This window comes from Acinonyx jubatus, chromosome A1 (genome assembly GCF_027475565.1).
Source record: "Acinonyx jubatus isolate Ajub_Pintada_27869175 chromosome A1, VMU_Ajub_asm_v1.0, whole genome shotgun sequence".
Taxonomy (NCBI): Eukaryota; Metazoa; Chordata; class Mammalia; order Carnivora; family Felidae; genus Acinonyx; species Acinonyx jubatus.
This window is the reverse complement of record NC_069380.1, coordinates 7,578,693-7,591,974: the sequence shown is the minus strand read 5'-3', so window position 1 is coordinate 7,591,974 and position 13,282 is coordinate 7,578,693. Positions and strand designations below refer to the sequence as shown.

Below are 13,282 nucleotides of genomic sequence, written 5' to 3'. Positions count from 1 at the left end.
TACTATACATGACCCTGGGCACCTTTCAAATAATGTTGGGCATTATCTTCACCTCCAAAAGTTAGCCTGTTTCATACCCCAAAATATTTCAGCCCATAAAATCTGCTGTCTAGAATTAGTGTTTTCCACCAATTTCCAGGGAAAATCAAGTCTGCATAGAAACTATTCCTAATTTCCCTTCTCTTTTTTGTTTTAAGGAGTGAAAGTTGTTGTTATTAAATCTTAACTCTTGAGTACATTTTTAAAAGTACAATCATATCAGTTTCAGGTGCACAATATAGTGATTCAACAATTCTATGCTTCCTCTAGGTCTGTGTGAGACCCACGACAGACACTTCACATTTGTTTAAACTTTTAATTGTGATAAAATGTACCTAATATTCACCACCTGAACCATCTTTAACTGTACAGTTCAGCAGTGTTAAGTGCATGCACATGGTTGTACAACCAATCTTCAGAACCTTTTTCATCCTGCAAAACTGAAACTCTGTACCCATCAAACAACCAACGCTCTATTCCCCCTCCTTCCCACCCATGGCACGTAACCGTTCTACTCTCTGTCTCTATAAATTTGACTACTCTGGGTAGAGTACTAGTAAATGTAGTCTAGTAAATGTAGACTACCTTCATTTAGGTAGAATCACGCAGTGTTCGTCTTCTGGTGCCTGGCTTATTTCACTTAGCACGTCCTCAAGGTTCATCCACGTACAGATACCTCTTCGTGAGCCTCTTTCGCTTCTTTTGAGTATATTCCCAGAAGTGGGATTGCTGGGTCCCCTGGTAATCCTATTTTTAATTTTTTTGAGAAACGACCATTCTGTTTTCCGTAGTGGCTGCATCACGGTAGACACTTGGGTTTCCGTGACGCCCTATGGGGTAAAAAATACTGTGTTCTAGACTACAGCTGTGGAAAGGATGGTCAAGAACGAACACTGGCAATTATCAGGCTTTGCCATTAAAAGCGTGGACTTCCCGGAATGTGGAACCACATTACAAACCATTTGGTCCACTGCCCTCAGTTACAGGGGAGTAAACTGGGACTCTGAGAGGGCAAAAGTGGCTGGGGAAGGACAAAGGGCTAGTTAAGGGGAGATTTCAGAACCGGCATCCAGGGCTTTCCAATCTTCAACTCACGGCAAAGAAAATAATTTTCAACTTGAGATATGGTGCGATGAAGTACAAGAATTACGGAATGGATCATTCAAGAAGAGCCTCTGGGATGCTCTCTCTGTGTGTTCTGCTTTTCTTTCTCTGGCTGGCTTTTAGCCTCCGCGTCAACCTTGACCCCGAGCCCGCTTTTCTGCCTGCCGCTAACGACCGGGGACATCCTTAGAGACATCCTTAGAGACAGAGGGGGAGACAAAGAAAACCGGTCCGCAATGAGGATCCCCGAGCTTGGAAATGCGACCCTCTGCTCCTCCGCGCGCCCCCCCCCCCCCAGAGCCGCGCGCGCGGGACGCGGATTCAGCTGCCATCCCGGGGCCTCCAAGACCTCCCCCCCCCCCCCCCCCCCCCGCGCACGAGGAGGACGCTTTCTGGTTCGCGGCCGTCCCCAGGCTCCGAGATCCGAACCACAGGGCTCGGGGACTCCCGGGGACAGAGGGCAGCTCTCCCCTGCCCAGAGCGGAGGAGCGCGCACCACTTCCCCGGCGGAACCGCGCCCGATCTCCCCCGCCACAGTCGGGGAGCCCCGGGCGCCGCGGAGCGCGGGCTGCGGACCGCGGCGGGCACGTGGGCTCGGCCGCAGCGCTGCGCCAGGCACCGGCTCCCCGCCTCGGCCCAACCTCTCGGCTCCCGCCTCGGCCCCTGCCGGTGGGGAGAGGGATCCTCCCCCCTTCCACTTTGCACCAGTCCGAGGGAATTTGCGGTCGGTGACGCGCATCCTTAAGCGAGCCACCTGCAGCGCGGGGCGCGCCGCTCTGGGCGGCATCGCAGGGCTGGGCCGGCGCGGCCTGGGGACCCCGGGCTCCGGAGGCCATGCCGGCGTGGGCGCGCCGTGGCGGCCGGCTGCCGCTGCTCGGTAAGGCCCCGCACGCCCGCTCGCAAGCCCCCGCAGCCCCCCGGCGCGGCCCTCGCCCCCCCCACCCCCCCCCACCCCGCACGGCGGCCCCGGGCGCGCGCCTCCCGGTCCCCGCCGCCTCGCTCCTCCCCGCGCTCGCTCTTCCCTCGCTCCCGCGCCCCTCCCCTCTTCGGCGGGCCCCCGCGGCCCCCGCCGGTCCACCCCCGCGGCGTCCTCCCTCCCCTGTAACGCCGCCGCCCCGGCGCGGCCCCGCGTCCCTGACGGCGGCCCGGACCCCGCGGGCGGCCGACCCGGAGCCGGGGCCGCGCCGCCCGCCTGCCCCCCGCGCCCGCGCCGCCGCCCGCTCGGCCCGCGCGCCGGCTTGCCGGGCCGTCCGCCCGAGGCCGCGGCCGCGGGGGTGGCGCCAGGTGGCTCCGGACGGCGCCTGGCGCGACCCCGGACACTCCGGAGTGGCGTCTTTGGCTCCTCGTTTGAGGCTAAGATGTGCCGAGTGCGCTCGGAGGAGGAAAGGCGCCCGCCGTTCTCCCCCGCAGCTAGTCATCCCGAGTAACGACCCCCACCCCTGCCGAATTTCGGTGGGATCAGCGAATCGCCGCTTCGGGAATGTTATACAAGCAGGATTTACATATGAGAATATCAGCGGTCCGTGCCTCCTGTACTTGGTTTTTTTATCTTTTTTATCCCGGCATTAAGCCCCAAGGGGGTTTTCAAGGACTCAGCTGACTGTTCCCAAATAATCTGCTGGGTAGCGCGCAGCTGGCAATGCAAGAAAGAAAGACGAAAAAAAAAAAATCCCCTTTAGAGCCACCTCATCGATTTGGAAAGATGAGAGGGTCGATTCGAGTTCAGGGTGAAGGAGAGAGACGTTTCTGGGAGGCTGAGGAGCCCGGGAGCCTTGGGCCCCTGTCTGGTCCAGCAACCTTGGGACTGGCACCCACCGATCCCGTCCTGGCGTCCTCCTCTGTCCTGTGAGGGTGCCCTGTGTGTCTCCTCCAGCTCCAGAATTCCAGCATTCTAACTTGAAATCTCAGTGGGACGTAAAGTAATTTTCATTAGAGACGTGCAGGAATTATTTCCAATGGCTTTTGGTAAAAATTAACTCAGAATTATCGAGTAGGAAATGGAACATAAGGGAGAAAAGAGTGGGAACACAGACATTTTGCGTTTCTTAAACATTTATCTTTGCGAATTGGTAAATATGTACATTTCAAATGTATCGTACAGTATGTTTTCCAGAGTCAGCTCTCTGTTGCGTATGATGTTAAGGAGTAAGTGAATTTGTCAGTAGCATTCAGAGGCTTTCTGGAAGTACGAAGATCAGTACTTGCAACTATATTCAAGCTGCACTGAGTTCCTTTATATTTAGGAACAGTCTCAGAGATTTCTACATCTCTTTCGAGATTCTTCTAAATGAGGTATAATCTGCATGCAGCGAATATGCACACATCCCAACAGTACAGTTCCATTAGTGTTTCTATGTGTATGTACCCACATACCCTTGGGTATAGATATAGAGCAATTCTAGCCCCGCCCCCTCTCAGTCAATATCCCCCAGAGGTAGCCTCGATTCTGATTTCTAATACCATGGCTTTGCCTGTTTTTGAACTGCGTGTAAACCAAATCATCCTGCATACTCCTTTAAGTCCAGCTTCTTTTATTCAATGTTGTGATTAGGAGATTCAGTCTTGTTCTCAGTAGCAATGGTTTGTGGGGGGGGGGGGGGGGGAGCGTGTTTTAACTGCTGAGTGCTCTTCCTAAATATGAATATACTCTACAATGTATTTACCCATTCTGTTGTTGAAGAACATTTAGGCTGTTTCCAATTTTGTATAATTAGGAGCGACACTGCTGTGAACATTCTTTTACGTGTTTTTGGTGGACCTAAACACTCGTTTCTCTTAGGATGATGCCCACCAGTACAACTCCCAGATCCCAGGGAAAGGCATATATTCAATTCTGGTAGACACCGTCAGTTTTCCGAAGTGGCCCTTCTGATTTAACACTCCCACTGGCAGCTTTTGGAAGTTCCAGTTCCTCACATCTCTGCCACTCGCTGGTGTTACAGATTTTCTTGAATAAAGGAGCATAAAGTGAGAAACTTCACGGGATGACTTTAAACTATTTAAAAACTTTAAATTCCTTGAATCAGAAGATGTGATCCCCATTTCCCTTAGATTGTAAAGTTCTACCTCGTGAATACTGATGAAGCTTTCTAAGTAGGATTTAAAGATTGGAAACGTGCTTCCCATGGCTTCATGGATACTGGGTACAAGGAGGGGGGATTCCAATAGTTCAAGAAGTACGATGCTGTCTCTTTCATTCGTGTCCGAAAAGTCATGGTCAGAGCCTCGAATTACACCCTTTATTGCCATCCTTTGCCCTTTTTGTTCTTCTTGCTTTATTTGCCTTCTTGTGAACTGTCAGCCTGAGGGGGGATGTTTCAGGAGCAGGTGGAGGCAGATGTGGATGCCGGGCAAAGACAGGTTTGGATTAGATGGGACACCAGACCTGATGGCCTGATGTTCAGGTCCCCTTTGATTCTAAAACTCTGGTTCTAATTGTTGCCGTCATACAAATTTAGATCGGCCGTTCGTTTCTTCTTGGGTACTTCGCGTCTACCCATAGTAAATCATCCTTTTAGGTTGAGTTGTGAACTCTTTTCCTTCCGTTAAAGAGTGGCTCTACTTTTTATAACAAAAAGGGCACTTTCAGGGATTCTTAGTTATTAGTCAAGGGAACGTGTATCAGAAAGAAAAACATTTTTTTATTTGATAAACTTTTATTGAGCACTTATTTCCGTGCTGGGCACGAGGGGTATAAGGATGCCAGAGATCAAGGCTGGAGGAACTTATTACATATAAATAGCTAATTCTGTTCTTTTTAAGACATGCACGGTCAGTGCCTTTCCCCAGGAAAAGCCCTGCAGCACAAAGCTGCTCTCAGATAAACCTTCCCACACAGTGGTTAAGGATCGCTATCTATAGATGAAAAAATAGCATCCTTCAGTGAAAGAAACTTTAACCAGGTTAGAATGGAAATCTCAAGACTTTTGTCCCCCAAAACTACTTAAACGTAGATATACTATATTTAATGGTTGTGGGAAAGAAACTGCTCTCGCATTGAAAATTAAACTAATGGACTGTTCCAGAGTTCAATATGGCCATGTTTTAAGGCTTGAGAAGAAGACATTTTCTAAATGGTTCTTTGAACAAAGTGTATCGGCCTCACTTTGCTCCCAGAGAACATCTTTGCTCCCTTGGGGAGCTCACAGGAAGGCTTAATGCCAGCACATTCTCCCCTGTCCTTTTTGTTCCTGTCATCTTGTCATTCTTGAACGAAACTAGGCAAGCAGTGTGACAAGAGCCCCTAACATTCAGTGTTCAAGATAACAGTCTTGCTGACTCTCTCCCACCTGACACTGTCTTCATCTTTGGGTAAAGATTCTGATTTGACAAAAAGCAAAGAACTTCAAAAGTATGGTATTGTATCATTTTTCTTGATTTTGAAAGGGATCTTGCAGAGAATAGGAGTAAGAATTTGGAGAAGGGGGTATGAGGGGCTGAGAATTAGCTTAGCCTGCTTTATCATTTGCTTTCCTTGGTCTTGCCACCCTGCTCTAGCCTTCAAATAACAGACTCTTGTGAATCTCACTGTAGACATTTTGTCTGAGTAGAGTTTTTTGGCTTTCATCAGGTGACAGTGTGATCTTAAGATTTTTCCATGACTTCCAAAACAGCCTTAGCCACTTCTTAGCTAGGTAGCCATAGTCATGGGGCCAAAGGTTTTTCTCTCTTTTGGGGGCTGTATGAGATTTACACTTAGGTGACTTCATTACATTTGGTTGATACCTCCTATGGCTTAGATGGGACACCGGACCTGGTGGTCTGATGTTCAGGTCCCCTTTGATTCTAATACCATCAGTGGTCCTCAAGTGGTAAAAGCCTTTGCAGAACTCATTGATGGTCGTTAATTTGAATCATGCAATTCTGTTCTATGGGTACCAACACATGTGGAGGAAATTTAAAAATAATATAAAGTACACACACACAGTGTTCTTTTGTGGCTAGAGGAATTGCATAAGATCCTAAAAGAGGAACTATTGTTATTTTTAAGGTTAAACAGTAAAATATTTTTTCACTACTGTCATTAGAAGTCAAATGTCCTCCAAAAAATTATTTACAGTCTATACTAAAACAGGATATTGTCATTATTTATCTAGGCTGTTGTGTTTTGATTATAAGATATTCACTGAATTCAGGCTTCACATGCTTTGCTGCTTGAGTTATGATTTTCCTAACGTTAGGGATTCTGTTCTTGGAGGCAATGCAGATATATTAGGACTAACAAGACAGTTAGGAAACGTGTTCTTTACTCAGGCAGGGAATTTCTCCGCACTTGAGTTCCTCATTTGTAAAGAGGAGATAAGCAGTATCTTACTCCTTCATCATTGGATGCATTCCTTGGTAGGCATGTGCTTTGCAGAAAGAGCGGTATCTGAAGTCTAAAGAACTCATTAGGATTTAGAGTCACAGGATTTTCCTCCTTCCCTTCTTAGACACTTTAGAGCACCGTCCATATCTCGGACTTGTATTAAGTCCCGCATAGTACCGGTTCCTGCTTTCACAGAGCTCACAGTCTGACGTTGGGGGCATTGGTGGGAAAAGGTCAGGCATATAGAAGAATTGCAGTTCGATTTTGGAAATCTGCACAGAGACGGAGCCTGTAACCCAGACTGAGAAAAGAAGGCCAGGCTTCCAAGTGGAGGTCATGCCAGAGCTGTGACTAGAAAGATAAGGAAGAGTTGACTGGGAAAGGGGTGGAGGAGGACATTCCAGGCAAACAGGGCGGCAGAGAAAGGGAACGGCGGTACGAAACATGCAGTGGATGGAAAAGCAGACTTCCGTTCTGGGTGGCTGAGACACAAAGTATAAGGCCTCCAGCGTAGAGTAATCCTTTGAAAAGTTGTGATTCAGAAGGTAGTCTGAAGACTGTTCAGGGGACAGCTTTAAAAAAAACTTCTGGGTTGCCAGAGGCTCAGTGTGTAATGTGTAAATAGTGTCCTGATGGGATGAGGGACCTGGACTTGACAGTGTAGACTAAGAGTCTCTGGGCGGAATTCACTGATCCATTGTATTCCTCATCAGGGTGTGGGGGGGGTGTGTGTGTGTGTGTGTTTCGTTGTTTGTTTTGGAGAGCAGGTGAATTGCATTCATCAGGTTTTCAAAGAGGCCTGTGACTCAAGAAAGAGTAAGTAAGCACCATTGCTCTAAGTTGTTGAGGGGTTTTAAGCAGGAGGGGGGCACGCTCTGGTGCATGTTTTAGAAAGACCTTTCTGGCGTCTGTATGGAGGGTGGATATCAGGCCGACAGGCCCACGGCGGGGAGGCCAGCTAGCAAGGTGTGGGCAGTAGCCCGGGCCAGGGACGACTAGGGTTTGAAGTAGGGCAGTGGTTACAGAGATGCAGAGTTGCCTCCGGGTTTGGGAATTACCAAGAGGTTAAAATGTCAGCGCTTGGCAACTGCCTGGCTGATGGGAAGTGAGGGAGGGGGAGGAGTCAAAGATAGGTTCTGAGTTTCTGCCTTCGACTGAGAGGGAAGAGAAAGGAGGGAGCAGGTTTAGGAAGGAAAAAGGGGAGATCAGTGTGAGTTTAAGATTCCCGGGGCTGCCCAGACATGGAGCCATACATACTGAAGGGATGAATTTGAAACACATGAGCAAACCGATGGTAGTTAAAATCAAGAGAATTTGCAGAAAAAAAGCATGAAAGGACTAGAGAGAGGACCAGACCTTAGAGCTACCCAGTTCTTTTTTTTTTAAGAGCTACTCTAGTTCTTAAAAAAAAAAACAAAAAAAAAAACACTCCTGTATGTTTCCTCTGCAGTAACAGCACTGAACACTTCTGGCCACCAAAAGTGTGTGTGCGCGCGCGTGTGTGTTGCAGGGGGTGTTCCCCACACCAGGCAATTCTCAAACACCAGTTGGATGTCCTACAATTTCCCTCATATCTGACTCTGTACACCTGGAGACAGTATCAGATCCCACAGGGTAGGGGTTCAGGTCCCCACTCTTGCCATTTCAGATGTCAATCCCAAGTCCAGGCTGTCACCGGACTTCTGAAAGGGGGCTGGAAATCTATGGTTTTCATGAGCACTGCCCCCCCACCCCCCCAGGTTCAATTAGTTTGCTACAGCAGCTCATGGAACTTAGAAAAGCATTTTACTTACTAGAGCACCAGTTTGTTATAAAAGGATCTAACTCAGGAGCAGCCAGCTGGAAGAGAGGCATAGAGCAAGGGGTGTGGGAAGGAGAGATGGGCTTCCACACCCTCTCCAGGAAGCCACGCTCTGGCCACCTCCAACCCGGAAGCTCATTGAAGTCCCAGTTCAAGAATATTTGTGGCATTTTATCAGGACTTCCCCTCTTCCCATAGGTCAGCGGGTGGGGCTGAAAGCTCCCACCCTCTCATTACTTGGTCTTTCTGGTGATCAGCCGCATCCTGAGGCCATCTAGGGCCCCCCACCCAGGTTGCATCATTAGCATCAACTTTAGTGTGCTCAATAGAGTCCCATCATGGATAACAAAAGACTCTCCTATCAGAACATTCCAAGGGTTTTAGGTTTGTGCCAGGAATCCGGACTGGTCAAATAGATTTATTACACCACCCCAGTCCTGTCTACCGCCCTCATTTACTAGGTGCGGGGAAATGGGGCCTAGAAAGGTCGAAGGACTTTCTGCAATCCAAGTAGGTGACTCTTAGAACAGGGCCTTGAAACTCAAACTTTAAAGTCTTTGCCAGCTCTCTGCTCCCCAGGAGACTCACCTTCGGGAACCTGAAAATGAGGTGCCCCGGCATTCTCTGATTTGTTTTATAATGTCTACATCCATCACACTTTCAGTGGAGAAGATTCTACTTTTACCTAAAATTTTATTTTCGATTGGTGCTAATTTTTTTTTTTTCTCCACTTATCCCCACCTCCACTCTAGCCCTGCATTTTCAAATCTTGCCGCTTTGGGAACACTTTTCCAATTCCAAAGTTGTCTTCATTCCTCAGACTGTGTTTAGAACTGGACTCTAGGGGGATACGCATCCGACTCTTGATTTCGACTCAGGTCATGATCTCATGGTTAAGGGGTTCAAGCCCCACATCGGGGTGGCAGTGTGGAGTCTGTTGGGGATTCTCTCCCTGCCCCTCCCTCTCCCTCCCCCCCCAAAATAAATAAATAAATAAACATTAAAAAAAAAAAAAAAGGAACTGGACTCTGGGAAGTGCTACCAGGGTTTTGGAATGGATTCTCATTAAGAACTTTAATCTCCACGGCGGCCGGTTCTTCCTTTGGCTTTTTTCAAAGTTGGGTCTATTAAGGTACAATTGTCCTATTGCAAATTTTACCCTTTTTGGTGTGCGGTTCCCGGCACTTAGCCAACACATATCATTATATAACTAGCACCACTATTAAAATATAGAACATTTCCGTTCCACCCCCCACCCCCCACCCCACCCCAGAGCTTCTCTTACTCTTCTTTAGTTAATCAACCCCAATACCCAGCATCCAACCCCTGGCGACCAGTGACTTCTTTTCTGCCCCTATCATTTTTCCTTTTCCAGAAGGTCATGTAAGTGGAATTTTATAATATAGGAGACTTTTGAGTCTGTTTCTTTCACGCCTCGTAATTACGTGAGATCTATCCATGTTGTTATGGATATCAGTAATCAGGAAACAAAAGTAAGTGAAGTACCTTTGAAGATACAGTTGGCCTTATTAAGTGCTCCATGAATCAGGCAGCGCCCCATGTAGCAGGTAGAGGGGAGCTCCAGGAGCTGTGCAAAACAGAAGGGTTTTCTAGACAGACATGAGATAGGGCAGTTAGCAAAAGAAAAGAAAGGGTTGTTGCAGACAAGGTCACTTTCCCTTAGGGACATATACAGGGTGTCTTATTAGGTGGATTGCTTCATCTTTCTTTGGGGCTTGGGGATGGCCCCTGTGACAGATTAACTCATTGGAGCTGACCGGAAGACATTTCTGACTAACTGGTTAAGACTACATTTCTGGGAAAGGTTGAAACGGGAATTAGGTGAGGTATTAAGCCCCGGTTTGGTGACTTGGCCTAGCGTAAATAGCTCTGTTTGGGCCTGTGGTTTTCTTTTTAACAGTACTTTTTTTTTTTTCCTTTCTGTTGCTGAGTAGTATTTCATTATTGGACGTGGCGCAGTTTGTTTAGCCATTAATCAGCTGAAGTTCATTCGTTTGCTTCTAGTTTCTGGCAGTTGTCAATAACGCTGCTGTAAGTACTTGAAGGCAAGTTTTGCTGTGAGCACAGGTTTTAATTTCTCTTGGGTACACACCCAGAAGTGGCATTGTGTTGCTGGAATGTTTGCTCAGTGAACGTTCAACGTTATGAGAAACTGCCAGTTTCCCAAGGTCATTGTCATCACTTGGTATGTTTTTTGTGTTTGTTTTTTTAACCCTTCTAACAGGGGTACAGCATATGTCATGGTGGTTTTACATTTCCCGAATGACTGATGATGTTGGTCGTCTTTCCGTGTGCTTAACTGTCATCCCGTATTATGTTTGGTGAAGTGTTTCCTAAAATCTTTTGCCTATTTTTTAAAAATCAGGTTGTTTGTTTTGAAAATATTTTTCCCAGTCTATGGCTACTCTTTTCATTTTTCTAAGAGAGTATTTTTGGAGAGCAGAAGTTATTCGTTCTGATGAAGTCCACTAGTGGAGAAAATTAGCCCTGGACTAGACACTGCTCTGGTCCCACCTAACCAAGCTTAAAGGAAGACCTGAAAGGAATAAAATGTTTACAATGAACTCAACTGCCTCCCATAAAATGTTCAAAACTATGTAACCAAATGCAGAAATATCTGACACCAGGTGAAATTCACAATGCCCAGCAACCAGTTACAAGTTAATAGACAAAGGATAAAAATTCAACCCATAATAAGGAGAAAAATCAGTCATGAAGAAGAGACCCAGAAGTGACCTCAAATACAGAATTAGTAGGCAAGAACATTCAAATAGTTGTTATATTATATTCCACATAGTCCTGAAGCTAGAGGAAAGATTAGACAAGCTAAGCAGGGACATAATAAATACAAAAAAAAAAAAAAATATATCACACAAATTGAACTTCTAGAGATGAAAATTATGATTACACTGGAAGGGTTTGACAGCATACTGACTGCAGAAGAAAGGATTAGTGAACTTGAAGATGGCAATAGAAACAATCCAAAATGAACAGAGAGAAAAGACAAAATAAAATGAATAGAGCGTCTGTGAGAACTTTGGTTGGTCATAGATACATGTAAGTCTGCTATTAGAATGTATCCTTTTTCTCTGATGCTTTTAAGAGTTCCTCTTTATGATATATTGTTGTAGTTTTCTTCCTGAGTCATGTGTTTGGGTTTTGTTGGGCTTCTTACCTGTGGGTTTACATTTATATCAGGTTTGGAAATGAAATTTCTCCTCCATTATTTTATCAGCTATCTTTTTCTGACCTCCTTTTCCCCATTATTTCCCATGACATGGATATTTGACCTCCAGAAGTGAGTAAATATAAGATTTTTTTTTATTGTTTAAACCCCTATGGAAGATGATTGACTATTTAATGCAAAATAATAACAGTAACTTGTTGGGTTTATACCTTATATAGAAATGCAATGTGTGATAGTGATAGCACAAAACCTGGGAGGGATGAAATTGAAATATACTACTGTAAAGTCCTTATAGTAAAAGTTTTTCAAAAGTTTATTTATTTTTGAGAGACAGAGACAGAGCACAAGTAGGGGAGGGGCAGAGAGAGAGAGGGAGGCACAGAATCCGAAACAGGCTCCAGGCTCTGAGCTGTCAGCACAGAGCCGGACCGCGGGGCTCGAACTCACGAACCACAAGATCATGACCTGACCTGAAATTGACACTTAACTGACTGAGCCACCCAGGCACCCCTGTAAGCTCTTTATCTTATACATAATGTGGTATAACAGCACTTAAAAGACTGCTTTAAGGTAAAGATGCATACTATAAACCTTAAAGCAATTGCTTAAGTAACAAAACAAAGCATTATAGCTAATCACTGAAGAAATAAGATGAAGTAGAATCATAAAATATACTCAATTATTCCCAAAGGAGGTAGAAAAAGAGGAAGGGGGGGGGGGAAGGACAGATGGAACAAATAGAAAACAAAGAATAATATAAGCCTAAGCCTATTAATAATCTCATTAAATTTCAATGATTTACACATCAAATTAAAAGGCAGAGGTTGTCAGACTTGGTTAAAAACAAAAACAAAAAAGCAAGACCCAACTTATATGGTGCATAAATAAAGTCAACCTTGGATATGAAGACGCAAATAGGTTAAACGTAAAAGGATGGGGGGAGAAAGTTCCATGCCAACAACTAATCAAAAGTTGGAGAAGCTAAATAACAGACAAAGTATATTTCAGAGCAAAAATGTTACAAGAGGCAGAAAGTTATGTCATAATGCTATAAGGCTTAAGTCATCACAAGGACAGAAAAATCACAAACACTCATGCATTTAACAGAGCTTGAAAATACATGGATCAAAATCTGATTGAACTTGCAAGGAGAAATGGACCAATTCAGAGAGTTCAATACCCTGATAATTGATAGGGAAAAAAAAAGAAATCAGTAATTTATAGAAGACTTGATCAACCAGCTTGATCTAATTTACATTTATAGAACATTGCACTCAACAACAGCTGAATGTACATTCTTTTCAAGTGCATACAATACACTTATCAAGCTAGATCATATTCTGGGCCAGCAGACAAGCTTCAGTAAATTTTAAAAGATTCAAGACATATAAAGTTTATCCTGTGACTACAGTGGTATTAAATTAGAAATTAATAACAGAAAGGCACATGGAAAATCCTCAAATATTTGGAAACCAAAGAACACATTTCTAAATAATCCTTGGGTCAGTGCAGTAACCAAAAAACAAATGAGAATGTACGTTGAACTGAGGGAAAGTGAAATGCAATAGATTGGGATTTGAGGGATGTTCCTAAAGCAGTACTTAAGAGGAAATTGGTAGCATTAAATTATTAATTATTAAATGATTAGCATCCTTAAATTGTAATGCTACAAATTCAGACCGGTGGGCTTGAATTCAAGCACAAGCTAGAGGAGGAAAATAACAAATTAAACCCCATGTAAATAAAAGAAAGGAAACAAATATCAAAGTGAAAAATCAAATAGGGGGGAAAAGGAGACAATCAAGGCAACCAAGAGCAATAA

General features: G+C 45.3%; 1 protein-coding gene across 1 annotated transcript in view; it reads left to right on the top strand.

The window, feature by feature from the left end:
* Nucleotides 1-1,578: 1,578 nt before the first annotated feature.
* The window catches only part of FLT3 (fms related receptor tyrosine kinase 3), a 76,206-nt gene continuing 64,502 nt past the window's right edge, over nt 1,579-13,282 (top strand). The window contains exon 1 of the mRNA XM_053211764.1: nt 1,579-2,020. Within this exon, the coding sequence (XP_053067739.1) occupies nt 1,978-2,020 (43 nt within the window). The 5' untranslated portion in view covers nt 1,579-1,977. The remainder of the gene's footprint in view (nt 2,021-13,282) is intronic.